Source organism: Zootoca vivipara, chromosome 9, assembly GCF_965207765.1.
Source record: "Zootoca vivipara chromosome 9, rZooViv2.hap1.1, whole genome shotgun sequence".
In the NCBI taxonomy this organism is placed as follows: domain Eukaryota; kingdom Metazoa; phylum Chordata; class Lepidosauria; order Squamata; family Lacertidae; genus Zootoca; species Zootoca vivipara.
In genome coordinates, this window is record NC_142592.1 from 41,352,528 (window position 1) to 41,378,863 (window position 26,336).

Below are 26,336 nucleotides of genomic sequence, written 5' to 3' on the forward strand. Positions count from 1 at the left end.
AGGTCATCCCACAGTTGTGCTGCTTCCATTCTTTTCATTTTTACTACCTCACATGCTGCCCTTAGTCTAAGTTCCTGGATCTTTTTATTGCCTCTGCAGACACAGACCTGTAAGTCAACCAAGCTAACTACTCTCAGCTTAGAGTTTTGCCATGTTTCCAGTTGTTGTGTCCCAGCAGCTTGGTATTGCTGCTGCTTATCATGTTACACTTGTGTGCCTCTCCTTCTCTAGTTCACCCAGTGTCTGCACATATAGGCATGCACAAAACATTCTCCTTCACCAAAACGTTGTCTGGATTTGTTCATTTGGATACTTATTCAAAATTGAAACAGGCTGATCTACTATTCCAGTCTCACAAAGACTGCTCATGTCCAGTTTCAATACACCTTATTTGTGGATCTTGACATAAGCTTGTGGTTTTTCCTCATACAGGGAAATTGAAAGTATTTTTGGACTCATTTGTTGAATGAGTCACTATTAGCTATATGGAAAGGCTTCCTATTAAAGCACAAAATGTTTTATGCCCCTTAAAGATATGCCCCTTAAAGACTAAACATTCATTTCCACTTACCGTAGTTAAATTTACAAGGCTGACCCTGACCTCTCCAAAAAAGAACAGGTAGTCTTGTGAATGAATGGCTTTCATGAGCTTTGCCGAGATTACATTTTAGTCTCCTTGTTTGCTGCCACAACTTTTTTTAGGAGCATTTAAAAAGACATATACCGGTAAACTCTCACCTTCACAGGAGTTCTTAGTTCCAACATTGCATTTACTTGTAATACTTACTGTGTTCAACCACCCATACATCAGCAAAAATTGGAATGGAGTCTGCCAGTTTTCCAAGAAGAATAAACATGGGCAAGCTGCTTCTTGTGGCAGCTACCTTGCATAACTATAGTGGGGGCAAACAAGTGAAAAATCAAAGCAGTGAGAAAATGTCCTTACATTTATTAAAAACAACAACAGACAATTCAGCGGACTATCTTTTTGAAAATGTTCTTTACTTCACAGATACAGTCCCACTGCAACTTGAATGGCAGGGTCCATATAGCATGCTTTGAACTTGCTATTCAGAAGGTAGTGCCCTCACACCACCCCCCGCAGAGCCATACTGAATGTGCATAAGTAGGGGTGGGAATCTGTACATTTGAAGCAGCAAGGAAATAATCTGTACCAACCTCTTTCTGACATTCATCCAATAGATAGTGCAGGTATCGCTCCAACTTCAGTCCTACTACCAGCAGTACCAAAACTGAACACAAGGGGGGGGGAAAGGTTAGGCACAATACATTTCTCACTTGCTTTTACTGTACAGTAATAGGTTTTGCTGTGACTACTGTCTACGGGTCCCAGCAGTTTTGTGTCTGTCCTTCTGCTTTCCCCCGAGAAACCCTCTGTTTACCACTAAATTGGAACAAACTGCAATCCACAGAAAACCCGATTGTCATTGGTTCCGATTCAGCGCTAAACCGCGGGTTTTCGAGAAGGGCAAATGAAGTGTGGATGAGCCCTACAGCTGGCATAATTACATAATAAAATATTGAACCCCACCTGCCTCACCAGCCTTTCCAGTGCAGCTCTTCCCTACAGAGCATTTGCCTGGAAGGAGTGGAGAAGATGTGGCCTCCTTATCAGAGAAAATGGCATCTTGCGCTTTCCCTTTAACTCAAGCACTACATCATAAGGTCATACATGATAACAGAAAGGAAGTCAACAGTGATGTGTCATATTTATAATGAAGAGAAATCAAGAAATAGCAAATCCCTACACACAACCAGAGCAATAGAGGTCCTGATGTCAGCAAATCTCTTAAGTGAATGATTTTTCAGGCTTAGGTGAGGGCAAAACTGTTTTCTCATAAATATACTCTAGGCTCTCTCCTCCACATATCAGAGCAGAACAGAGAGAGAGAAATACAACTCAGGAATCATAAATTAATTTGTCAGGTATTCATATCGCATGTGTTTCAGTTCCTCAACACCCACCAACTGAGACGTATTTTCTTGGCTCACAATCATTGCACAGTGATCCTATTCCATCTGTTCTACCAAAAAATAAGCTCATGGAAAACCTTGGCTTTGTTAAGAAGAGTGCAGCAGATGGTTCATATGAAGCTGGTAAATCATTTTCCTAGTATGCATAAATAGTATTAATGTAATTTTGATTCAAGAATTGGGTGTGTTCTTTGAATTCCAGTAACTGAGACCTACAGTCAACCTCCTTAGGTTCTTTGCTAAACTACACTTGAGAGAAGAAAGCCACTTTAGAGTGTGCTCCACTTACTTATTTGATGCCAATTCACCTGATATAACAATTTGAATTCCAACCCAATTCAAGAATGGATTGGACTGGCGGGTTCAAGGGTCTTCCTCAAACTCGGCCCTCCAGATGTTTTGAGACTACAATTCCCATCATCCCTGACCACTGGTCCTGCTAGCTAGGGATCATGGGAGTTGTAGGCCAAAAACATCTGGAGGGCCGAGTTTGAGGAACCCTGGTCATGACAATATCTGTACTGAGTCGTTTTCTATTGAAATCTGTATCATAGAATTGCAGAGTTGGAAGGGGTCCTGACATGTAAACTCTGCCCTAACCATAGCTACTACTACAGAAATATTTAATTTCCATACTTATTTTCTCAGAAGACTGTATGAAAATCTTAAAAGCTGAGTTACTCTCTACACCAGGCATCCCCAAACTTCGGCCCTCCAGATGTTTTGGACTACAATTCCCATCTTCCCCAACCACTGGTCCTGTTAGCTAGGGATCATGGGAGTTGTAGGCCAAAACATCTGGAGGGCCGCAGTTTGGGGATGCCTGCTCTACACAGTGCAACCTTAAGCGTGTTTACTCAGATTAACAAACACTGTTTGATAAAACTTACTCTGAAGAAAGTGAGTTTAGGATTGCAACCTTTATGAAATTTCTCATTTCATTTGGATTGGAGCTTTGTATGCTGATAAAAAAAGCTAATACAATTTTGACCTAAAAATAATAATTGCTTCCCTTAAAGGTAAAGGGACCCCTGACCATTAGGTCCAGTCGTGACCAACTCTGGAGTTGCGGCGCTCATCTCGCTTTACTGGCCGAGGGAGCCGGTGTACAGCTTCGGGGTCATGTGGCCAGCATGACTAAGCCGCTTCTGGCGAGCCAGAGCAGCACACGGAAACGCCGTTTACCTTCCCGCTGGAGCAGTACCTATTAATCTACTTGCACTGCGTGCTTTTGAACTGCTAGGTTGGCAGGAGCTGGGACCGAGCAACAGGCGCTCACCCCGTCGCGCTTCCCTTACCCAACAGCAATTCACCATTTGCTTCTCACCTTCAATGAGTAAATCCAGTACACTGCCGTCTTCCACAGTTTGCAATATCTCTGTTAAGATCAACCCACAGATTAATCACAATTATTTTTTGTAATCTATTCTGGGGCTCCCATCTGTAACAAAACTGAACTTCCTTCTAAGTAATCATACACAGGATCGTGCTGCAGGGCTGGGAAATTTTTATGAAGATCATAGGGGCAGAGGAGAAAGAGAGGTTCTTCTAGCATTATCACATTTCCCCCTTTTGGTAACCCTATTCTAGGTGTCATGAACCTAGGCTTCTGGTCAGGAGTCACAGCTCTTGAGTAGCAGGAAACAATATACCGGTAAATCAGCTGGGGGAGTTTAGGATGTGGTATACCTGAGGGTTAGAATTGCACACAGGGTCAGCCTTTTAATGAGGCAATATGAAGCAGTTCTGCTTCAGCTGGCAAGATCCACAGGGGCAGCAGATCCAACCACCCAACAGATCAACTACCGCTGCTGCTGAAGAAAAGAGAAGTGGCTGTGTCTATGGCTTCCAGCCTCACTGATGTGGAGCAAAGGAAATGAAATGAATATATTTGGCACCAGCTTGGCTGCAGGAACTGCCAGGAGGCACACAAGGCGCCATCCAATTATCTTAGGGACTCCACTCCAGATTTGTGTAGTGTTTACTCCATAGACTTTTCTTCTCCCAGAGACTGCAAGGCAGTGGGGATGGATTTCTCCTCAGGGATTACTCCCGAAGCCATTTTCATGAATGAGTATAACCAGGGGTGTACAGCAACCACAATATTTACTAGCACATGTATCGTTCCAATTTGATTCATTATTAAGGTGCAAATCTGATCTGTTAAATCCAAAGCTCTGTTTCACCCCTGTTGACTTTAGTGGGAAATGCAAAAATGGCTATAATTTTTCTTTCTCATTATGTAAGTAGATGAAATTAACAGGGAGAAAATGTGTCCCTCTAAACTTCAACATCCCTCCCCAAATCCCTGTGATTGGAGTGCACTTGGAAAATAATTCATTGTGGTTAAAAGTTAGACCAACAGTTGTTATTTACCAGGGGCAGAGGAAAATAATAAGACATGTTAAACACAATCACACATTTAACATTCTAGTTTGGCCTTTCCATCAGCTCATAATCTTAGCCTCCATGGTACATCATAGTGGAATAAAATACTTGCTTCCAATCTTCTATCCCAGAAAAGCCATAAGTAATACTTCTATACCAGTTACATTCACCAAGTTAGTATGCTTTTCTCTTACCAAACAAAGTTGCTATGAAATGAGCACATACTCTTTCGTCTTGTGCAAGCAATGGCATGACCAGGGTTGCATGCCGAATCAGAACATCCCGAAGGCAGGAAAGCACATGTTTCTTGCGTACCAGCTAATTAGAAAAGAAAACTATGTTATTTATTGAGAAAAATAAGCAAAGCTTAAAGCCTTGTGTGCCAACCTGTACTGGAAGTTTTTGAATTCACTCTTAATTTCCTCCTAGAATGAAACACAGGATATAAAACTCCTTGTGCCTTTTACCCCCATAACCGTTATAGATCCCTTCCTGGGTCCTCCACAATCCACTCATCCAGCTCCACCACCTGCTACGCCCCGCTTTCTTACTTAATTGTAAGCCTCTTTGTAATAATAATAATAATTTATTATTTATTATTTACACCCCACCCATCTGGCCGGGTCTCCCCTGCCACTCTGGGCGGCTTCCAACACACATCAAAATACATTTTAAAATGGTAAAGCCTATTGTATGTACAGGTGAAACTTGGAAAATTAGAATATCGTCGAAAAGTGTTTTATTTCCGTAATGCAACTTTTTATTTTTATTTTTACAAATGCTTTCTTTTGGAAATTCCACAGTAATAAAACAAATAGTTACAATAATACAAAAAGAAACATCGCTATTACATTTCATTAATTACATTCCATTTATAATTGACCCGCCTAACGACAAATAATTACAATTTCAACAAATAAAGACTTGGCATATCTTGCTTTGCATGTCATGCATCTATCTCATTTATTGGTTTCAACTTTTAAGTTGCATTACTGAAATAAATGCACTTTTCGACGATATTCTAATTTTCCAAGTTTCACCTGTACATGGCGCCATCATCATTACTGTAACAAATGTTAAGAGTAAACAGGAGGCCTTGCATTGCAGATAGGTCAGAGCCCCAAAATAGAGGGCACACAGACCACCGGGAAGGTAAGGCAAGAGGCAAGGGAGAATGAGGGCTGCTGGCTGGGTGCCTCAGAGACGGGCACACCCACCGAGGCCCCGCCATCCTGGAGCGTCTCAATGGCGCACGCCAAGCAAAGCGGAGAAGGCGGCAGCTCCAGGAGCCAGCGGGGGTCGTGCCGCGGGTGGAACCGCTCGCAGACAAGGAGTTCCGCCACCGCCGCCTCCATCCCTTCCCTGCTCTCCTTCCCTCTCTCGGATACCGGCGAGAGATTTGGCGGCAAAAGTTTGCGCAGGCGCAGTGCCTGCCGCGCATCGCCGTCCGAAGGAGCAGCGCCTGCCGCGGAATCTGTAGCGCTTCCGAGGCTGCCGTCTGGTGTCTTCGCGGACTTGAACTGCCCGGCGATGGAGCCATCCTGCGGAATGGAATGATTATTTGCAGCACAGGTTGATCATTTTCTTAAAAGGTGGTGGGGTGCTGGGGTGTGGGTGTGTTTTAGTTCTATGTGTTGAAAAAACTGCTTAGAATTCCTACGCTTGGAAGAACGTGGCGTGTAAATCCTGCACGCCAGTAAAATGCACCAGAAACAAGGCGTGCCTTGCCACGCGATCCTAAGCATGCCTTCTCAGAAATCCCAAGGAGCGCGTTGTGCTTTATTCCCTAACGACCACTTAAGGAGTGGAAGTCCCATTGAACTCGGCGGGTCTTTCTTCATGCTAACTGCATAGAATTGCACTGTCAAGTGAATTGGACCTTAAGGATTGCATCCATATGTGCGCATTTGGGCAGGATTCTAAACTAATCCTCTAGAATTCCCCGAAAGCACTGTAACTGAGTGGTTAAGTACCTGCTTTGTAGGCAGGGAGTCCACTCCCAGGTTCAATCTCGGGCACTTCCATGTCGAATTATCCTTCTGGAAGCCTGAAAACTCGACGCCGCTCGGTGTAAGTAATCCTCGACTTAGGTGATCGATGATCTAATTTAGCATAAGGCAGCTTCCACCGGCCTCATGGTCTGTAAATTCAGGTTAAACTATTCCTGGCAACCTGATGTAATTTTGAGGACGAGAGTCACACCTGTTTTAATTTCTGTCTCCCCGCTGCCAACTGCACAGGAGTGGGGAACAGGTAAAACCTAAATTCGAATCAAAGCACATTGTGGATGGACCAGGCACTAACATAGTTGTACTCTTGGCTGGCTCAAAACAACCACCGGATCAAATTCATTAAACGCCTTTATGGAGGAGGCGATCCCGCTGGGCTCCATGGGATTTACTCCCTGGTGGATGTGCATAAGATTGCCGCATCCCCTCTTAGGTCCGGTCCAGTTCCTGAGAGTTTCTTTCGCAGTCCGCCAACGCTAGATGTCGCAATGGCGAGGTTGCGGGGGTTCATTTTTTTTCTTCCTGCGCGGTGTTTCCTGCCCTTCCCCCCGCGACGTCACTTCCAAGAGCGCGCGCGTCTTCCTTGCGTTTGAGAACGTTGCGAGGCTCTTCCTCCGTGAAGCTTTCGGGCCGAGAGGATCGATCCAGAGCTAGGCGCTTGGAGTGGTTCTTCTGCTTCGCAGAAATGGTGAGTGGACTCGGGGCGAGGCGGGCGGCGCACGCGGGGCTCGTGAAAGGCCTCTCGGGCGTACGCCGGGACCCCGCTTTCTGTCTGCGCTGGGGGGGGGGTCGCTGAGGACGCCGAGCTGGCTGTACTGGCGGGGGGCGAGGGGTTACCCGTGGAAATGTCACGCGTGGGGAATGAGGGAGAGGCTTCCCCGGAATGGCCTGCCCCTTTCCTGTGAAGGGGGGGGAGTGCCACGTGCGAAGCAAAGAAGCCTCGGCGTCACTCACAAGGCGGCTGCTTTTTTAATGTTTTATTTAAGTTGATGCGCTTTTTTTAAGTAGCACTGATTTATTGGAGAAACTTGGTCGTCACTCGTGCCGCTTGGAAGCGCCTTTGTAGTCATGTTAGGGAGGCCTGTGCTTCATCTTAGCACCCACGTGCTCCTACTGCCTCGCTTCTCCGGTTGACTTCCGCTCTTTTTATTCCGCCCCTCCCCACCACCAACCATCTCATGATCATGCACGTAAGGATCAAGGCTTTACCACCACCAACCCCCATAGGAGCCCCGTGTGAGGTTAGGCCAGTGGTTTTCAACCAGTGTGCTGTGGCACCCTGGGGTGCCTTGAATGATGGTCAGGGGTGCTGTGGACAACACTGGCCTCTGTCCCTCTTCCCTCCCTCCCTCAGATGCGTCTCTGCCTCCCAAAGGCCTGCACAGCTGGCTGCTAGCTCCACAGGCGAATGGTGCCTCTGGGAGGCACCTCTCTGGGATGGGGGCATAGCTGTCAAGTTTTCCCTTTTCTTGCAAGGAAGCCTATTCAGCATAAGGAAATTTCCCTTTAAAAAAGGGAGAACTTGACAGCTATGGGTGGGGGTGCAGCTCAAAGACCAGAGGCGGCGGTGGCGGCAGCTGCCCAGAGGACTCCTAAGGAGAGGAGGCTGAGGAAACACGCCGCAAGGGAGGGTGTTCAAAAAAGGGTGAGAGGCTGCCAGCTCTGCAGGCAAGGGGTGACCTGAGCCCCACAGGGGTGCCACAGAAAGATGTAGTTGGTTAAGGGCGCCATGGAGTCAAAAAGGTTGAAAACCTCTGGGTTGGGCAGATTGCATGTGGCTGACCCATGACCCAAGGATTGTCAGCTAGTTTCATGGCTGAATAAGTACTTAGACTCTGTGTGGGTTCTGTGGCCAGTATGTATTTTGCCTTTTCTCCTCATTGGCTTGAGAGAAGCTGGAAAAATTGACTACCCGAACAGTGAAAAGTTCTTTTGAACCAGGTGTGGCCCTTCTCACATTAACCTAGCAGTTGTAGGAACTCGCAAACTTATAGAACTATCTTAGGTTACACAGAAAGAGGTAACTGTTACAGCAAATGCCTGGAAGAAGAGAAATTGTTACCTGTACCTTGATTCTGTTTCTTTCTATAGACTGAGGCAGAAGTGAATCCTAAAGCTTATCCACTAGCTGATGCTCAGCTCACCAAGACACTGCTTGATCTTGTACAGCAGTCCTGTAACTACAAACAGCTACGCAAAGGAGCCAATGAAGGTGAGATTGGGTTGAGTTTGTACCATTAATTGCCCATTCTTGTAGAGCAGGGGTTGGCAAGGTTTACCTTGCCTGAGCCAGTTCACTCCAGCGGAGATCCCTCCATGGGCCAGATCGCACGCGTGCAATTTCTGGCACCACGGAAGTGAGTCCCCGTGTTGCACTGCGCCGGTTTAGCACACCACACGGGGACTCGCCAAGCGGGTGGCTCAGTTCAGGGGCGGCTCATGGGCCGGTTAAACGACCCCCGTGGGACGCTTGTGGCCCATGGGCCTTAGATTGCCGACCCCTGTTCTGGAGTATTAGGTTTGCATTGTTGCTTGTGGAAAAAGTAGTTCATATTTTGCCTAAATATGCCCCTATACACCTCTACCTATTCTGTGGTTGTCATCCTGGCCATGGTGATTTGATTAACGGTAACTTGCTACTATCAGTCCAGACACCCTGACCTTTCTTACTCACTATTCTGAAAATTTGGGGCAGTAGTGGGAAGGTTATCACAAATAAGCATTCTTAGTTGGGGAGATTGCTTTGTTCATGTAACATTAGCAAGGAGCAGACATTGCCTTTGTTGTCTTCAGAATATGGGGACCTTTGCATACTAAAGTCATTGCTACCGGTAGTTGGATGGATCTTTGCAGTCATCTAGTATTGGCTTGTATGCCACTCAAGTTAGTGAAAGGAAATCCAATTATAAATCTTATATTGAGCACTAAGAGCTGAGGGCTATTCAAGTGTTTAAGTCACATTTTGAACTCTTGTCCAAACTGAAAAAACAATCCTACATCTGAGGATTGTTTTTTGCCTATTTTATTTCCACCACCTTCAATTGCTCTCTCATTGAATACCTGTATTGAGTGCATAATGTTGCAGCTATAGAATATTTTGGTTCCCCACCCCCAACATGGGTCAGGCTTCAAAGAGCCACATGACTAATTCTATCCACCCAACTTTGGGCTTGGATTTCCCAAGCTAGTAAGGACTACTCGCAGAAGCTTCAAAAGTGATGTATATCTGCCTTAAAATTCAAGTGGGCAAATGGGAGTTTTAGGATCCACCCAAAAGTTCTTTGAATCCCTGGCGTGTCTTTGACAAGTAACTGAAACTTAAAACCTTTTATATTGGATTTGCTCCCTTACTGTTGAAACTAGCTGCTTGTTTGATTTTACTGAGTGAGTCCTGGCAAAGTGAGGAAATGGAGTTTTCATTGTACCAATTTCTTTTCCACAGCCACTAAAACTTTGAACAGAGGCATTGCTGAATTCATTGTAATGGCTGCAGATGCAGAGCCCCTTGAGATCATCCTTCACCTCCCACTGCTTTGTGAGGACAAGAATGTGCCCTATGTGTTTGTGCGCTCCAAGCAGGCCCTGGGGCGGGCATGTGGTGTTTCTCGGCCAGTCATTGCCTGTTCAATTACTATCAAAGAAGGCTCACAGCTAAAGCCACAGATTCAGTCTGTCCAACAAGCTATCGAGAGACTATTGGTCTAAATCTTATCAGACCACTCACTTACTAAACTAAAATAACTCTGTGAAAGATGAGTCTTGTCACTTGTACAATGTTTACTACTGTTTTTGTTTTCTACCAGATCTCCCTTCTGCCTGTCTCCATTACACTTGCCATTTAGATGTTTAACAAGAGAATGCCCAGTCTTTTGTTTTAAATTCTTCATTCTGATGCAACTCTCCCCAGTGGAATTTTAGTTAGCCTATCCTTTTCGGCAATAAACAAATTTCATTTGCAGAAGATTAGGCTGAAGATTTGCAAATACAAAACATATGACCTCATTCTGGTCAATATGATGTTTCACCCATTGATGGTATACATCTTTCAAATACTAGTCCTAATACAGCTTGATAGAACACTGGTAGAAATAAAGGGCAGATGAAATAATATTGTCAAAGGCAGTGACTTTAACTTTTTATATATATTAAAAATACAATTATGTTTGTATGTTGTGTGATCTGAGTCTTTTGTCTGGTTTAAAATATTTGCTGGATGGCCCGAATATAACTGGATGACTAAAGCATTAGTCACTATGTTTTATATGGGACCAAGTTCCTATGAATATAAGCTATCAATGTTTGCGTCTTCTGCAAGAGGGAAGAAATAATTCATCAGGTGGTAGTGACCTGGATAAATTCTTCTTCATGAAAACAATCCCCAGCGGCTTCAAACAGACTGGGGGTGGGGAACCTTTTTCAGCTCCAGGGCTGATTCCCTTCTCGGCTGAGAGCCATGTGCCACTGGTAGGTGAGTCCAGAGTGGAAAGTATAATAATAATGATAATAATTGCCATAAAGGCAAGGGCTGAGGGACATACGGTACATGGTCAGCCAGACCTTTCTAAGCATCGTGTCAGCCTCCTTGGGCCACAACAACTGAAACTGATCCCATATAATTTGACTGTGCTGTGGCCACTTCTCCACTGAATCTTCAGCATCAGGTTCTGCTCACTATATGTTTATGAAACAGCAAAAGAAACAGAAAAAGAAAAGCAGGGACAGATATGCAAAACAAGCTTATTTATTAAGGCAAGTTTTTGTTAAGTCTAGAAACAGGTGGGGAGAATGAAGCATTTTCCCATTAATAAATCCTCATTATTACAGAGTCATAACCTCTCAAGAAAAAATAATTCCCTGCTCCCTTTGATCTATGGCTATAAAGATGCTGCACCCCTTTTGTCAAAATCTTAGGGAGGAGACTGAGCACAGAACACTCAGTGCCCACTAAAATATTCAGTCACAGCATCTAAGAGTTCTTGCTTCTTTGTTCCTGCTGTCAGCTTGTAATTCCTGCACACTTCCTTTAAAACTGGCACAGTCAGTTTACCCAAAGTGCCTTTTTGAACATGATTCCTCAGGTCTTCTTCAGAGATTTCGATCTTTGCTTTCTTTTCTGGTGGTAGGGTACCATCCCCTGCTGGAAAGAGATTTTTGGATTAATTATGTGTTTCCAATATCTTGTTATAAATAAAATACATCTTATACAGCCATTACAATATATCCTGCAAAAGTACACTGACAGTGTCAAGACAGTCTCCTCCCTAGCCCATGATAATCCAACCACAATCTGGTGTGATTGAGCAGGGAATGAACTTGGAGGATGTAACCACCTCTTTGGGTTCTGTTGCAATCCTACCTTGTTTACGCTTTGTGGTTTTCCCATCTGGATCATAGCCTGGAGGGTAAACTAGTTGTTTGAACTCTTCTCCAAGATTACCCAGTCTGCAATCCATCACCTCAACCTTGGGCACTGGAGAAAAGGGGGGAAATGTCTGCATACCATACCTCAGAAAAGCAAAAATATCAAATATACAGAAATAATGGTTCTACAGAGGAAACATACAAAACACTGAGCTTAAGGGTAAAGGGACCCCTGACCATTAGATCCAGTCGTGACCGACTCTGGGGTTGCGGTACTCATCTCGCATTATTGGCCAAGGCAGCCGGCGTACAGCTTCCAGGTCATGTGGCCAGCATGACAAAGCCGCTTCTGGCAAACCAGAGCAGCACACGGAAACGCCGTTTACCTTCCCGCTGTAGCGGTACCTATTTAACTTGCACTTTGACGTGCTTTCGAACTGCTAGGTTGGCAGGAGCTGGGACTGAACAACGGGAGCTCACCCCGTCGCGGGGATTCGAACCGCCGACCTTCTGATCGGCAAGCCCTAGGCTCTGTGGTTTAACCCCACCGAGCTTTAAGGTAGATAGTTCAAAAGCACAGGTGAAATGAATACAAATTATGAAACCATTTTAATTTGGAAAACGACGTTGTCTTAAGACAAAAGTGAGCCACAATGAAATGGGGAAGCAAAAAGCTAGAAAATACTGGAAAGGTTAAAGAGGTCCTTAATTTTTGCTTCAGTCTTCATGAACTAATAATCAGGTCTGTTAGCAAAAATGGTGCTTACACTGATAAGGAAGGAACCATAGATCACAGAATACAGTTGTAGGAGTCCCACAAGGGTCATCTAGTCCAACTCCCTGCAATGCAGGAATCTTTCGCCCAATGTGGGCTCAAACCCATGGCCCTGATTCCAAAACCTCAAGAAATCGGGACGTCTAAGGCCCATTTTTATGAGATCCTGATTATTTCATGCAGTCAAAAATAAGATTCAAAACTGAATTTTAGCTATCAATTTATGACATGAAGGGCACGTTGTTGTTCTTATGTAGTCTTTACCCCCAAGGGTGAATTGAGACAAACATATTCTCATTCAAACGTATTCTCACATTCACCAATTCTTTCCCCAACACACAGGCCCACAACCTTCCCCACTCACTATTATTAATAATAATATTACAGTTGACATCTCTCCCCACCCACCCCTCTCTCTGACATGCACATGCATTTCAACGTCCCCAGCACTCCAGATTCCCTCAGAGCTTGACAACAAACTTGGCTGCATTGGGATTACTGGAGAGTAGAGGTTTCAACCTCTCTCCCTACTCATCCCAATGATCCGAAATGCATGCAGTCCCAATACTGCTTAGGGCTAATAGCAGCATGTGCCAGTATCTTGGCTGCATGGTGTGCAATCCCAATGGAGTCAAAATTGCTATATCCATGTGTTGCTTAGCAGCACAGAAGGTGGGCGGAACCTTTGGCCTCCAGGTGTTGCTGACATGCAACTTCCATCAGCTCCAGAGAACACGGCCAATGGACGTTGGATGATGGAAGTTGTGGCTCAGCCATTTCTGGAGGACCAAAGATTCCACACACCAGCAGGATGGGAACACCTTTCTTTCCCCCACCATACAGTTGATGGTTAATCTGTCAGGTAGTGGTGAAAAAATGAACACGGCTCCCCAGGGTCTCATGTAAGCCACAGTTTACCCACATTTGCTTCAACGGCAACTCGCTTTAGTATAAAACCTGTAATTTTTTGTATGATGTGCATCGCAAACATACAATTGGATTAAACAGCTCATTGCTTGTTTATTAAATAGTGGGAAATTCCAGAGACTGCAACAGGAAAAATGTCAAACTACACTCACTAAATTAGTCTTACCTGTCAGATCTTCAGCTTTTTCAGGTTCCAGTAAGTCCAGAGCCAAGGCCTCCAGGTTCATATAGTGCTGCTGTAAAACTGGATTCTCAAAGCTCTCACTCCTGTTGAAATCCCAAGATAAAGTGTCAATGAGCCACTATCCAGAAATAGAGACAGCACCACTGGGTTGTCCAAGAACTGTTTGCTGGGCACATGAGCATTAATCCTACCTTGCTCCCATCTCTACTCACCTGTACTTGAACCGAAGCTTCTGAACTATTTCCTTCATTTTGCTTACTTGTTCTTGATTAGCTGGGAGCTTCTCTGTAAAGTCAACTTTCCGTTTGTCGTCCGCAAAAGGTAGGAAAATTAGATGAAACCCTAAATAGAGGGAACGAATATATAAATGAGAGAAATTAGATACTCAAAAATGCTTCCTGTCCCCAAATGCTCAGATCTCTGACAAATGATCTTCAGATCTGAAGTCACATTATCATTAGGGTTGCCACTTAGATTAAAATCAACATGTGAATGCTTGATTACTAACTAAAACTACCAATTATGAACTAGTTGTTTCGAGTGTCAGTGAATGGGAACGTTTTGAAGACAACAGAATAATTTGTCAGAATAATGACATAATGTGCAAAAGACATTAACAGAGGCAGACCAGAAAAAAGCTACAGCATGTCTAAATTTATTTTATTAGAAACATCTCGGGATAAGACATCTTTAAATACCCATAGTGAGCAATAAGCCAGGAAATATCTAATAAAGTACATTTTACTTTATTATGTTATACTACTTAACCAAAGAGTAAAATGTATTTCACCCCACAGGCAATTAAGGATTATTTTTTTTACTGTTATTGATAAACATTTCTGGTCTGCATTCTGGTTTTGCTCTAAAACTAGTCCACAAATAACAGTATCTCATGATAGAGATGCCATCATCTCAGCTAGAAGAGAGAATTTCCTGTTCTGAGAAACATCATATAGGCTAGGAAGAAGATCTCAGCAGCTTCTAAGATGTAGCTTATGGAAGTTTGCAAGGTGAAACAGGCAGAGCCAAGATCCCCAAAACATAGAGACTTTGAAGGAGTTTGGGGAAAGGAAAGACTGGAGGCTGACTAGGATCTTTGCCTGGCCCAAAAATCTGTTATTGAGAGTTAAGAGTAACTTCCAAAATAGGGTACTATTGGGTGGCAGGCAGGACTGTCTGCACTGAGTGTAGAAATTGGTATTCGGATTACCTTACAGAAGCAGAAATATTCTCACTAAGGCATCTCTGGGTCCAGTCTTGTTAAGTCTGGAGGAACTAACCTGATGCAATTAAATAGTGGGATATTGAAATGAACCCAAAAATTATCTTGTGTACTATTGATTACCTATCTGTAGGAGATGATGAGATACCCTTAATGAATTCATCAGAAGCAGCCAAAGTAATCCAAACCATACACTGGAAACTATATAAGACACCAGTGCATAAAAAGTAATGCTAATATTCTACAAGATGGGGAATAAATCTATAGCCACTCCATGCTGCTCATAAAAGTATAAACCTCCGCTCCTTAAATTAGATGGCAGAAAAAACTTCAGGCAGTGGTAGAGCAACACCACACCAGCCATCTGCAAGACAGCAATGCCAACAACTCCAGTTACCTGAGGGGGCCACCTGCACATTCTGCTCATCCAACTCTTCTTCCTGAGGAACCAGGGCTATAAACCGAGGAGGAGTGTTCCGACGGGGTGTGTACCTGCATATGGCCATCACCCCTTTCTCCAGACACTTTGTCAGCAGGGCATTAAATAACGTGGTGCTTCCTAAAAGCAAAAATCCATGCTTGTTACTTTAATGAAACAACTCTGGTGGCTCAAAACACATCTGAAATAATTACATCAAGCTTCTGCAGAGGAATATATGCAACTATATCTCTCTGTGTGTGGCTGGTTACCATGCATAGCTGTCAGGTTTTCCCTTTTCTCGCGAGGAAGCCTATTCAGCATAAGGGAATTTCCCTTAAAAAAAAGGGAGAACTTGACAGCTATGTTACCATGGTTTTGGGACAGAAAGGTATAGTTTCTGGCTTTTTTGTAAATGTGCTTCTTTTGTAGATGGTAGCAATAACCAACTCAACAGTTTAGTCCGGGGGGGGGGGCAGAAGCCCGAGAGAGGGCAATGTCCATGGCAACCTCTTTTTAAGTTTTGGAATTTTCTCCCCAGAGGTATGCCTGGCACCTTCATTATGTAGTTTCCATTGCATGCTAAAGACACACCTCTTTCCCCACCCTATTCTTTTAATGGTTTTTGTTTTGGAATCATTTTAACATTGTACTTTTAAACCACTGTAACCCACCCTGGGACCTTGTGGTGAAGGGCAACAAATTAAATACCGTAAACATAGTTATGTATTTGATTACTTATCCATCCTCCAGGATGTTATCTCAAGGTGCCAGGGTGGGTGTTGGGAGTCGACCAAGCTACTTGCTGTTAGATGACTATTGTCCTGCTCCATGAGATTTAACCTGTGCAGCCACAAGGTTTCATCCTGAGTGCTTTTAACATATATATAATGTTTGGTACTTTGGAATGCAACATTATCAATATGCTAATGGCACTGAACCTAATCCTGTACTGTACCCTGACTAGTATGGGTCCAGAAAGTCGACCTCGTAGCATCATCCCCCATTTTCATGTTTGAAATCCTGCTCTGCACAATGAAATTTCACTGTCAAAATACAAGGCAAACTATCTTTCCCACAATAGGCTTACCACTAATCAAAGACTCTTCGGGATAGATGAACTGGGCAGGCCTGACGTGATGGTGTTGTTTCAACATTACCAGGGGCTTGAAGCCAATCAGATACAAGCCTTGTGGATCAAACCTTTTTGCTTCTTCCGTCTCCTCTTTCTCCAGCACAATCTGACGGTTCCCATAGATCTACAAAAAGGGAGCAGGGGGAAGAAAAGTATATAGAAAAATAACAAGCCTCGGGCCCAAGTGAAGTAAAATACAGTATAGGTCTAGTGTTAGTGGAAACATAATCATGCCGCATAGAGTCTAGCACATCTGAAGTTACACTGTAGAAAGTCAGCAAAAAGATCTATGGCAAGCCTCTGGGTGAAATCATTCTTGTCTCACTCACTAAGAGTAATTTTATCAGACAGCTACTCCTGTTTTTATCCACATACTGTAAATCAGGGATGGCTAACCTCTTGATCTCCAGGTGTTGCTGAACTGCTACAACCCCCATCATCCCTGGCTCCTGGCCATGCAGGCTGGGGCTGATGGGAGATGCACTCAAACAACATCTGGAGGACCACAGGTTAGTCACTCCTATTTCAAAAGCTCCCATTTGCAGTGGTTTCCCTCTCTTTGCACCTCAGGGTGGGAATAGCTATTCCAGGGGTTCTCAAATTTAGGCTGGCTTTGGTAGCCAGCCAAAATTTTGACCCTTCCCCAACATTCTCCCAGCTGATTCTCAACTCGAGGGAGCCTCAGGCTTAGATCACTTTCAAAAAGCAGCCGTCTGGGGACAATCTCTGGTTCTCCTGCACAATTCCAGGCTCAAGAGGAGAGCCAGAGGTTGTCCATGATGCGCAGGACCTCTGAGGTCCTTGGAACTAGAACCACAATACTGTATAAACAAAATGGTCATGCAGCAAAACCATTCATATGAACACACATTTGTTAAATGCTTGCCAAAAACGTTTTTGCAACATGAGCCACCTGATCTGCAACATATAGCCTTAGCTTTATTCCTTGTGGAGGCCATTTATTTGCATGCTACTTCCATTAAAACAAAAACAAAAAACTAGCTGGCTGTCCTTTCAAGACTTTGGAAATTAGTGAGAACTAACTGCCAAAAGACAGAAAGTTATGCTTGAAGAAAATGGAAAATTAGAGAAAATGCTTAAAACAATTGCCAGTGTATGACACAATACGGCCCAATTATTTGCAAATAATTATTTATAAAATTATTCCTCTACTTTCGTACCCCAATCCAGAAGTCTGTTGGGAAAAGGGAAGAAAAATCAGTACATATATAATCTATGATGTTTCTTCCATTTTTTAAAATGGGCTTGCAAATTCTGCCAATGGGAAATGGGGGAGAGGAGACTGAGTAAATCATTCTCAAAGTACCTTACCTGAGCCCTCTTGGTGTCACTTGGGAGAAGCAAACTACCCGTCTGTCGGTTAAAGGTTCGAGTTTTTGTTTTCACTGGCTCATTGGTTTCTCTGTAAAGTCTCACTGGTGGCTGCTTGACAGCTTTCTGCACTAAGTTGAAAATGCCAACAGAAAGAGCCACATCTTTTCCCAGATACAAATTCAGCCTGCCAAGAATCAACAAATACAGATTTAAGCCTTCTAGATCCTGTACTGTCTTTCAGTTTCTACTTTAAAGAGATAAAAGCATATGAAAACATTCCAAAACATCACAAAGGAAACTTTCCACAACTTAGCATTAACAGTTATGTACTTTAACATAACTGTTAAGTGATTGGCATTTATTGAGAGGAAGTATTTTCTCCAAAATCTCTCTTGACCACTACCCCACAAAAGGAGAATTTAATTTTTTTCTCAATACACACCTGACTAAAGCTCGCTTCCTGGTCTCTTTTGCTCGTACTTTCTTCATGAGGTCTTCTAGCTTCCCAGACTCATCAAACTGGACTCCCAAGTCCTCATCTTCTGCTGTATTAATTATATCCCTGTAGAACAAGGAGATATCAAACCCCCCAGGCTTCTTCAAGTGCATTAAGTCAAGGTAGATACCTGGAGTCAAAACAGAATTGGAGCAATATAGATTACCAATTTCCTATAATTTTACAGGTTTTCTTTTTGCAAAATAGCTTAAACAGTCCCAGAACGAAGCACAGGGGTCAGGAAAGGAGCATGAAGCATGCGTGCCGCCTTAACTGAGAGGGCCTTGGCTGTGTGACATCGATGTGCCATACACGTGACATCATTGTACTCTGTGGTGTGTGTGCATGATGTCGGCTGCCAAAGAAATATGGACGAGGTCCCTCTGACTTGGGATTTGGAGGGGCCTTGGTCCCCACAGCTCCGCATACTTGGTACCCGTGGCATGAAGCAAAGAATATAGAGTTCATACTAGCAAGGGTCAATGCACACCTTCATTCTCCATTAACCTGCTTTCAAACTCAGCCACCAATCACATTCTGCACTGTGCTAAACAGCTTAAAAGAAGCTGAATGCACAAGCAAGTTCAAATACCCACTCATCCATAAAGCTTTCAAGTGGGTGACCTTGGCCTAGTCACTATCCCTTAGAGTCAGACTAACCTAACTCACAGAGTTGTAAGAATACAGGAGGGTGCGGCAGAACCACGCATGCCTCCATCAATTTCTTGAAAGAAAGGTGGGAGAGAAATGTAATAAATGATTGTGCCCTAAGATTACTTATAACAAATAGCATTGGGAACCAGTTTTGCAAACACTGTTTAGTCCACTAAGAGGCGGCACCATTTCAGTTTGTGGTACTGACCTGTCTCTCGAAGGTCAGCAGCTTTGGTCCTAGCAAATTTGGCATTCATGCTGTCTTGACCGTGAGGATTATCTTCATTGGTGAACAGCATGATCCTTTTGTGGCTCATTTTGAGGCGGACATCACTGAAGAGGTTAGAGCAAACCCAGAATGCCTCACCTAGTGAGTAGCCAGCACTATGGCCAAAGGATTTGTGGAAGAGCACTCTCCCTTCCTCTCCATTGTACTTGGCCAGCTCTAACACTCGTTTTGCCCCTTAAAAAAAGAACAGAAAATGAATGACTACAGTTCAGTGTTGTCCTACAAAACACAAACAAAAGAGCACTACTCTTTTAAGCCATGATATGCCAGAATTTGCAAATCTTTCAGTAGCTTGTCTATGAAGTTTCTCGTCCAACTTATGAAAAGAGATCAAGTGTTCAGTGTAGCAGTTCTCTGTGTGCAACAAGGGCTACTGCCTTTTCTTAGTTGCTCATGAAACTTGGCTCAAAACTGGAACAAGCCTGAAATTGCAAGTTTGGCTAGGTGAAGCTTGAAGATATCAGAGAGGAACGAAGTAACTTCAACATTTGGTGATAGACCTTATCCACAAAAAACTTTTTGAGTATTTTGGAAGAAACAACAAAATATCTAAATGGATGGCTGAATAGCATTTGGTTACCCATGTTGATTATGGTTTTAATTAAATCTAGAGTTAAACTTTGGAATCATTAGAACTATATACATTTTTTGAAACTGGACTAAGCTGTAGTTTCTGAGATATGAGATTTCCTATGCAGCTACCTGCAGAACCTAATGCCATAATAAACACAAAAACCTATGGGTGAGATTGAGCATAGTATGAATCTGCTACAAAGGATTGGGGAACTCTCTGTAGCAGGTTTTGGGGGTGCACAGTGGGCTGGAGGGAGACGTGAAACCAGAGGTCCCATTGCACAAGTGGATTTCCACTTTGCAAGGAGGAGTTACTGTAGAACTATTCTGGTTTGAATAATGGCTGCATTAGGTAAAGGTAAAGGGGCCCCTGACCATCAGGTCCAGTCGCGTCCGACTCTGGGATTGCAGCGATCATCTCGCTCTATAGGCTGAGGGAGCCGGAGTTTGTCCGCAGACAGCTTCCGGCTCATGTGGCCAGCATGACAAAGCTGCTTCTGGCGAACCAGAGCAGCGCACGGAAATGCCGTTTACCTTCCCGCCGGAGCGGTCCCTATTTATCTACTTGCACTTTGATGTGCTTTTGAGCTGGGACTGAGCAACGGGAGCTCACCCTGTTGCAGGGATTCGAACCACTGACCTTCTGATCAGCAAGCCCTAGACTCTGTGGTTTAACCCACAGCGCCACCTGGGTCCCTATGGCTGCATTACACTTAACCTATTAGCCCAGGCATCCCCAAACTGCGGCCCTCGAGATGTTTTGGCCTACAACTCCCATGATACCTAGCTAGCAGGACCAATGGTCAGGGAAGATGGGAATTGTAGTCCAAAACATCCGGAGGGCCGAAGTTTGGGGATGCCTGTATTAGCTAGTTTCTTTATGGCTTCTAACATTAGTTTACTGAAATGGATTTTGCACTGTAGCTTGCAAGTGTCTGAAGCTACATGTCAAGCCGTGTGGCACACGCCAAAGATTCCACAAATGGGTTGATGGGGGCATACTAAATATGGAGCAAGCCGCTACAACACAATTACTTCACTACAGACTGAACTCTGACATGAGCAGTACCTTAGATTGTCACCAACTGCAAAAGCCACTTGAGTTGATACTGGTTTAGAAAATTGTATCTTAAACAAATATGGGAATGGGGGGGGGAGCAGACAGCCATAGGGAGGAGCTCTTCCTCCAGTTGTGACTATTATCAAGTATTTATAAAGCATCAACACTGGCAGAATTTAAGTATTTTAAAAGCATCAACCGTAAGCATTGTGCAGAATAAAACAGTGGGCCACCTCTGCTACTCAAAGTACCATGCCTCATTCCTGTATTCTTCCTTCACAGTTACACATATTATTATATATTTACCTGGATTGTCCAAATCCTGAAGAACATAAATGTGTTTAAAATCCACAGAATTCTTATGTTTCTCAGTACCATAAAACACAACACCAAGAAGGTCCCGGTCATGGCTGATGATCTTGTTTGTGTACACATTCTTAATGCACTGGTAAAAAAAGTTCAAGTGAGTTAGGAAAAGAGAGGGAAAGGACCACCGAAGAAAACAGCATTTACACATCAAAGATGGTGTTAAAACATCTAGAAATACTTCCAAGACTGCCACAGTGCTTTAAGACATTTACGCCCTACCTCCACAGGACATTTATAGATGAGAGAATCTAGAAGATGTTCAACACTGAATTGGCCCATCTAGCTCAGTGCTGTCTACATTGACTGGTAGTGACTCTCCAGAGTTTCATAGCAGAGTCTTTCCCAGCACTTCCGGGAGATGCCATAAATTTAGCTGTGGCCCTTTTAGATGCAAAGCATGTGTTCCACCACTGATCAATGGCCTTCCGCTCCATTCTATCTTGTTGGTATTCTCAGAATTGTGTTGGACTGCAATCCTACACACACTTACATGGAAGCAAGGCAACTGGACACAGGCGGGCCTCACTCCTGAACCAATATATGCAAGATTTCATTTCTTTTAATTTTTTTGGTCTCACACTTTGATTTTTGCAGAACCAAGGTCCATCCATTTTTAAGCAGGGATAAACTGTTTGGGCCTAAGGGCTGCATTCACCCACAGTCAACCCTCCAGGGAGCTGCTTACCAGTAGTGGATGTAGCCACCCACACTCTCACAACTGCACACTCACAGTCCACACCTCAGCTGATCACTGCAGATCAGCTAAAGTGGGGGGGGGGTTATAATTCCCTCTGCACTGATGAAATAATCATTCTGATTCATGGGGAGTGGGGGGTGGGTTGCATCCCCCATCAGGGCACTAGGCTGGGCAGAGTTTGAATCTTCTTTGCTCACCTTAGAACTGTTCTACTTTATTTATTTTTTCCCTTTTGCCACTACCACCAGAATTGTTGGGGGTTTTGGTGAACACATCAGCAACTAACATTTAGAACGTATAATAAACTGGCAAAAGCAGTGGGAAAGGAGAGAATCAGCAGCTTCTAGAAGTGTTCCATTTGCAAACCCAGGGATGGAGAGGGATTTTCAAGACTGCGTAAAATTGTGCTGAATAGCACTCGGGAAAGTGCCCCAGTACCACAAGATACAGAACTCAGGAACTATGCTTAGACTAAAGTATGTATTTTTTATTGTACCGTAGCACAGCACAGGGACAATGCAATTGCTTGCTTTTCAAGTGTTTAAACTCTCCCATAGATGAAGACAGAAGACAACCATTTCCAGAGAATGTTGCTCTGCTTCCAGATTTGGTTTTTAATTTTAAGAACACAACTTTCATCTAAATTTCTACAAACTGAAAAGTACTTAACAGAAAAGTAGAACTCAGCATGACTTTAGTCTCTCTGCATAAAATGTATTTCATTATCCTACAGAAAATGGAGTAATATGGCAACTGACAAAACATAAAACAGAACTGACAGCTAGTTCTATCAGGTTATACTACTGCTGCTCCAACACGTTTAAGGAACTTTCAAAACATACAATATGTAATATTAAATTTCTGAAGGGTCATCCTACCTGGATCGTCATATCAAAAGGAGTCAAATCACCATTATCATAGGAATCAAACATGGCTTTTGAGGCATCCACTAAGAAAACCAAGGTATCCCGACCTGCATATTTATATTCTCCTACAGAGGGGAAAAAAAGTCAAACCCTGCATGCAAATCATTGTCATTTCACTCAATTGTTGTATTTACTATGTTGCCTTATTACAACTCACACATTCTTTAGACTATGCACAATTAACCTTGGTCTTATGTAGAGATGTAAAATTTCTGGAAATTTTGAAGCTCAGAAAAAAGCCCAGTTTTTTCCAGTTTTTTGGGGGTGGGGAACGGAAATTTTCGGAAAAATTGAAAAAAATGCTACATTAGCACCTTTTTTCTTTTCCAGATTGAAGGTCATTCTGTTCTTTAAAAACATAAAATATAACTATTGACAATTTTAATGGGCATAAAATTATCACAACTAGCATATTAAACATATAGTGTATCCAAACAATTATTACAAACAGAATTTACTTTTAAAATAATATTTATTTGTATTTGTAACAAATGGAGCAACAATCTCCTGAACTGTTTACTAGTTTATGTGGAACAAAACAAACTCCACAAAACAATTTTTAAGAATCCAGAAGTAACAATTATTCATATTTCCTCTTCACAGTATTTTAAAAAACATTCTCATAAAAAGAACGGTAGAAAGAAGTGGGACTAAGTTTCAATGAATGGGCATGAAATTTAATCAGAATCATTTTCTGAGCTGTAATGATCTTCCAGTGCTTTGAGGCCTAGTGAAGAGGAACTGAACCAATGCATACTACACGCGTGCAAAAACAAAACTGAAACCTTTTTCTTTTCTGGTGACAACAGCACCTCCTAAAGGAAGAAATGTATCTTGTTCTTGCATTGGAGAGTTCAGTTTGTAACCTTGGACTTGCTTGTCCTCACAGAAATTAGAATAATCTGATACCATGCATATTTTTTTAAAAATTATTTATAAAATATTTGAACCCCTTTATCTTAAAATATTTCATTCATCATGTTAAAATAAAACATTCCATAATCTATTTTTTATTTTTGCAATATTTCTATTTTGGGGGGGGGGGAAACAAAAAAGGCTTCAGGGAAAAAACAGAAAAAACCCGTCCCCCCCTCGAATTTTTCCGGGGTTTTTTTCCGGGCCTTCACATCTCTAGCCTTATGTAGAAGAAAGGGTATGCATTTGTACAGCCATGATGGGCTAAGAGATGACTGCTTTTTCTCAATAGGCTGCCTGCACCATGGCTCATCATGCCTTTCACTGGCATTGCAGTGGTCAGTGTGTTTGTCTTACCAAGACACTGCATACAGCAGCTCACTCTAAGAGCACGTAAAGTGACATCAGCCTTTTGCAGACAGTGCTCTCATGCTTTCACCTACCTCTGTACCCACAAAGGCTAAGTACTTGCCTTCTTAAAAAAGCAAAAGCATCCCGGGTTTCTTAGCATCCTACACCGGTAATCAAGAGTAGCAAAATGTTATAAGTATGCCACAAAGTGTTTCACATAAAGAAATGCCAGTTGAACTACTGGATCAGCTGTACTGGTTCCCAGAAATTTTCAGTATTGATGTGCTAGATTAGCTGCAAGCTAAAATAGCTTCAACTCATCTATAATAAATAATTAGCCCACATAAGCCTTTAGACCCGTGGTTCCCAACACCAGGGGGGCAATTTGATTTTTAAGGAGGGCAATTTGAGAATGAGTTATTAACAGTGAATGGCCTTTTAGGCTTCCTCCACATGAATAGGAATACACTTTTTTAAATAATAAGAATTATTATTATTAATAATAAGAATTATTATATTTCACGGGGGTGGCGATCAGGATTTTAGAGATGCTTAGGTGGGGCATGGCCAAAAAAAGGTTGGGAACCACTGCTTTAGACCAATTCTTACCAATTGTTTCAACATCTTCATTTTGTTCCTCTTCTTCTTCACCTTCCTCATTTTTGTAGTATGATAGCCAGTCTGCCATGGCTTTCACGTTGTGCTAAGAATAATGAACAAAGAAGGCAGATATACTATATTACATGTTCTTCCAGGCATCCCCTAAAATCATGACTTTGAAAGGATAAACAGTGGGTGAGAGAAGAGGAATGCTGTTGCTTTTTTTCAAGCTGGCAGTCTTACACAGCTGCTTTTCAGCAAACACAAAAAAGTCCTCAGGCTGTTCTTGTATCTCCCACACATAACATTCTGGCCCTGTCTGGCATCCCCAAACCCCATCTCGTATCACAAGGCTCTCTCAACAGCAGCCCATGTTATAACCTTTCCTGTGACACATGGAATAAAATGAGTTATGAATGGAATATGATTACATCTGTGTCAAATTTACAGTTAAAATACAACACTACATACAGCACTACTGCAGGGAGGTAATTTGAAGCTTGAAAAAAGTCACTTACCTATCAGTAAATAAGTGGTCTGCCATAGAGAGAGAGAAAAGGAAAAAATTCAAGTAAGCTCTGTTGTATTCATTTAACCAGCACATTAATTTTTACAGTGGCATGGTAAGAAACTGGCATATGTTGAAAAATAAATCAGACATGTGTGAAGAATCACAACTATTATTTTAAGCCAGTTTTAGACTCATCACATTGTTAAATACAATGACAGCTGCGGGGAGGGGGACTCAGGAGAAACATATTGTTGCCCACCACTCCAATCTCCAAGCAGGACGAGATCCTAGTGGTTTCCAATGCTGTGCCCAGGGTTAATGTTTCCCTTTGGAAATGAGGCACAGCGGAGATTGTGGTGTCTTTATGATATATGGTTTATTTACACATATATACAGTGGTACCTTGGTTCCCGAACTCAATCTGTTCTGGAAGTCCGTTTGACTTCCAAAACGTTCTCAAACCAAGGCACAGCTTCTGATTGGCTGATTAGCCCCAGAAACAATGCTGACAGCCAAAACAGACATTTGGCTTCCAAAAAGCATTTGCAAACCGGAACACTTACTTCCGGGTTTGCGAAGTTCGGGAGCTGATTTGTTCGGGAGCCAAGCCGTTCAGGAACCAAGGTACCACTGTATAACCAGAGCCTACAATTGAGGGTTTCACTGTATTAATACCCCCAGAGGATATTGCTTCTCCTATAGCTATAGATTTGGTTTCTTGCAGAAATTAACAATGGCTTTCTCCCTGCCTTTTCCAGCCTGCAACCTTTTTCTTCTCTAGTCTATGTCACAACACAGCCAACTCCCAACTCTGGCTTTTGTCCCTCTAACTCAGGGGTCAGCAACATTTTTCAGCCATGGGCTGGTCCACCGTCCCTCAGACCATGTGGTGGGCCAGACTAATTTTTGGGGGGGGAGGGGGGATGAACGAATTCGTATGCCCCACAAATAACCCCGAGGTACACTTTAAATAAAAGCACACATTCTACTCATGTAAAAACACCAGGCAGACCCCACAAATAACCCAGAGATCCATTTGAAATAAAAGGACACATTCTACTCTTGTAAAAACACCCCGATTCCCGGACCGTCCGTGGGCCGGATTTAGAAGGCGGTTGGGTAGCATCCAGCCCACGGGCCTTAGGT

At 43.1% G+C, this 26,336-nt stretch overlaps 3 protein-coding genes across 10 annotated transcripts in view; 1 reads left to right on the top strand and 2 right to left on the bottom strand.

Moving 5' to 3' along the window:
* Positions 1-651: 651 nt before the first annotated feature.
* Positions 652-5,860, bottom strand: LOC148684612 (meiosis inhibitor protein 1-like). The gene is made up of 5 exons (XM_088676613.1): positions 5,601-5,860; positions 4,578-4,701; positions 3,323-3,373; positions 1,180-1,253; positions 652-893 (listed from the first exon to the last, which is right to left on the bottom strand). The coding sequence occupies exons 1-5, from the start codon at positions 5,736-5,738 to the stop codon at positions 771-773; spliced, it is 510 nt and encodes a 169-aa protein (XP_088532739.1). The 5' UTR covers positions 5,739-5,860; the 3' UTR covers positions 652-770.
* Positions 5,861-6,975: 1,115 nt separating this feature from the next.
* On the top strand, positions 6,976-10,560 carry SNU13 (small nuclear ribonucleoprotein 13). Its single transcript, XM_035127670.3, has 3 exons — positions 6,976-7,080; positions 8,484-8,604; positions 9,835-10,560. Exons 1-3 carry the CDS (start codon positions 7,078-7,080, stop codon positions 10,095-10,097), a joined length of 387 nt encoding a protein of 128 aa, XP_034983561.1. The 5' UTR covers positions 6,976-7,077; the 3' UTR covers positions 10,098-10,560.
* A 557-nt stretch (positions 10,561-11,117) lies between these two features.
* XRCC6 (X-ray repair cross complementing 6) overlaps positions 11,118-26,336 on the bottom strand; it is a 30,160-nt gene continuing 14,941 nt past the window's right edge. For 3 of the 8 annotated variants that reach the window (XM_088676615.1, XM_035127662.3, XM_088676614.1), the window contains exons 2-14: positions 25,198-25,216; positions 24,689-24,782; positions 22,766-22,878; positions 21,128-21,266; positions 19,108-19,362; positions 18,192-18,375; positions 17,747-17,933; positions 16,370-16,538; positions 15,259-15,420; positions 13,852-13,981; positions 13,622-13,722; positions 11,749-11,862; positions 11,118-11,529 (exon numbers count right to left, since the gene is read on the bottom strand). In XM_088676615.1, the coding sequence (XP_088532741.1) occupies positions 11,327-11,529; positions 11,749-11,862; positions 13,622-13,722; positions 13,852-13,981; positions 15,259-15,420; positions 16,370-16,538; positions 17,747-17,933; positions 18,192-18,375; positions 19,108-19,362; positions 21,128-21,266; positions 22,766-22,878; positions 24,689-24,767 (1,836 nt within the window). In that variant the 5' untranslated portion in view covers positions 24,768-24,782; positions 25,198-25,216 and the 3' untranslated portion in view covers positions 11,118-11,326. The remainder of the gene's footprint in view (positions 11,530-11,748; positions 11,863-13,621; positions 13,723-13,851; positions 13,982-15,258; positions 15,421-16,369; positions 16,539-17,746; positions 17,934-18,191; positions 18,376-19,107; positions 19,363-21,127; positions 21,267-22,765; positions 22,879-24,688; positions 24,783-25,197; positions 25,217-26,336) is intronic. The other 5 variants (XM_035127667.3, XM_088676617.1, XM_035127665.3 and 2 more) reach the window with 3 other exon arrangements.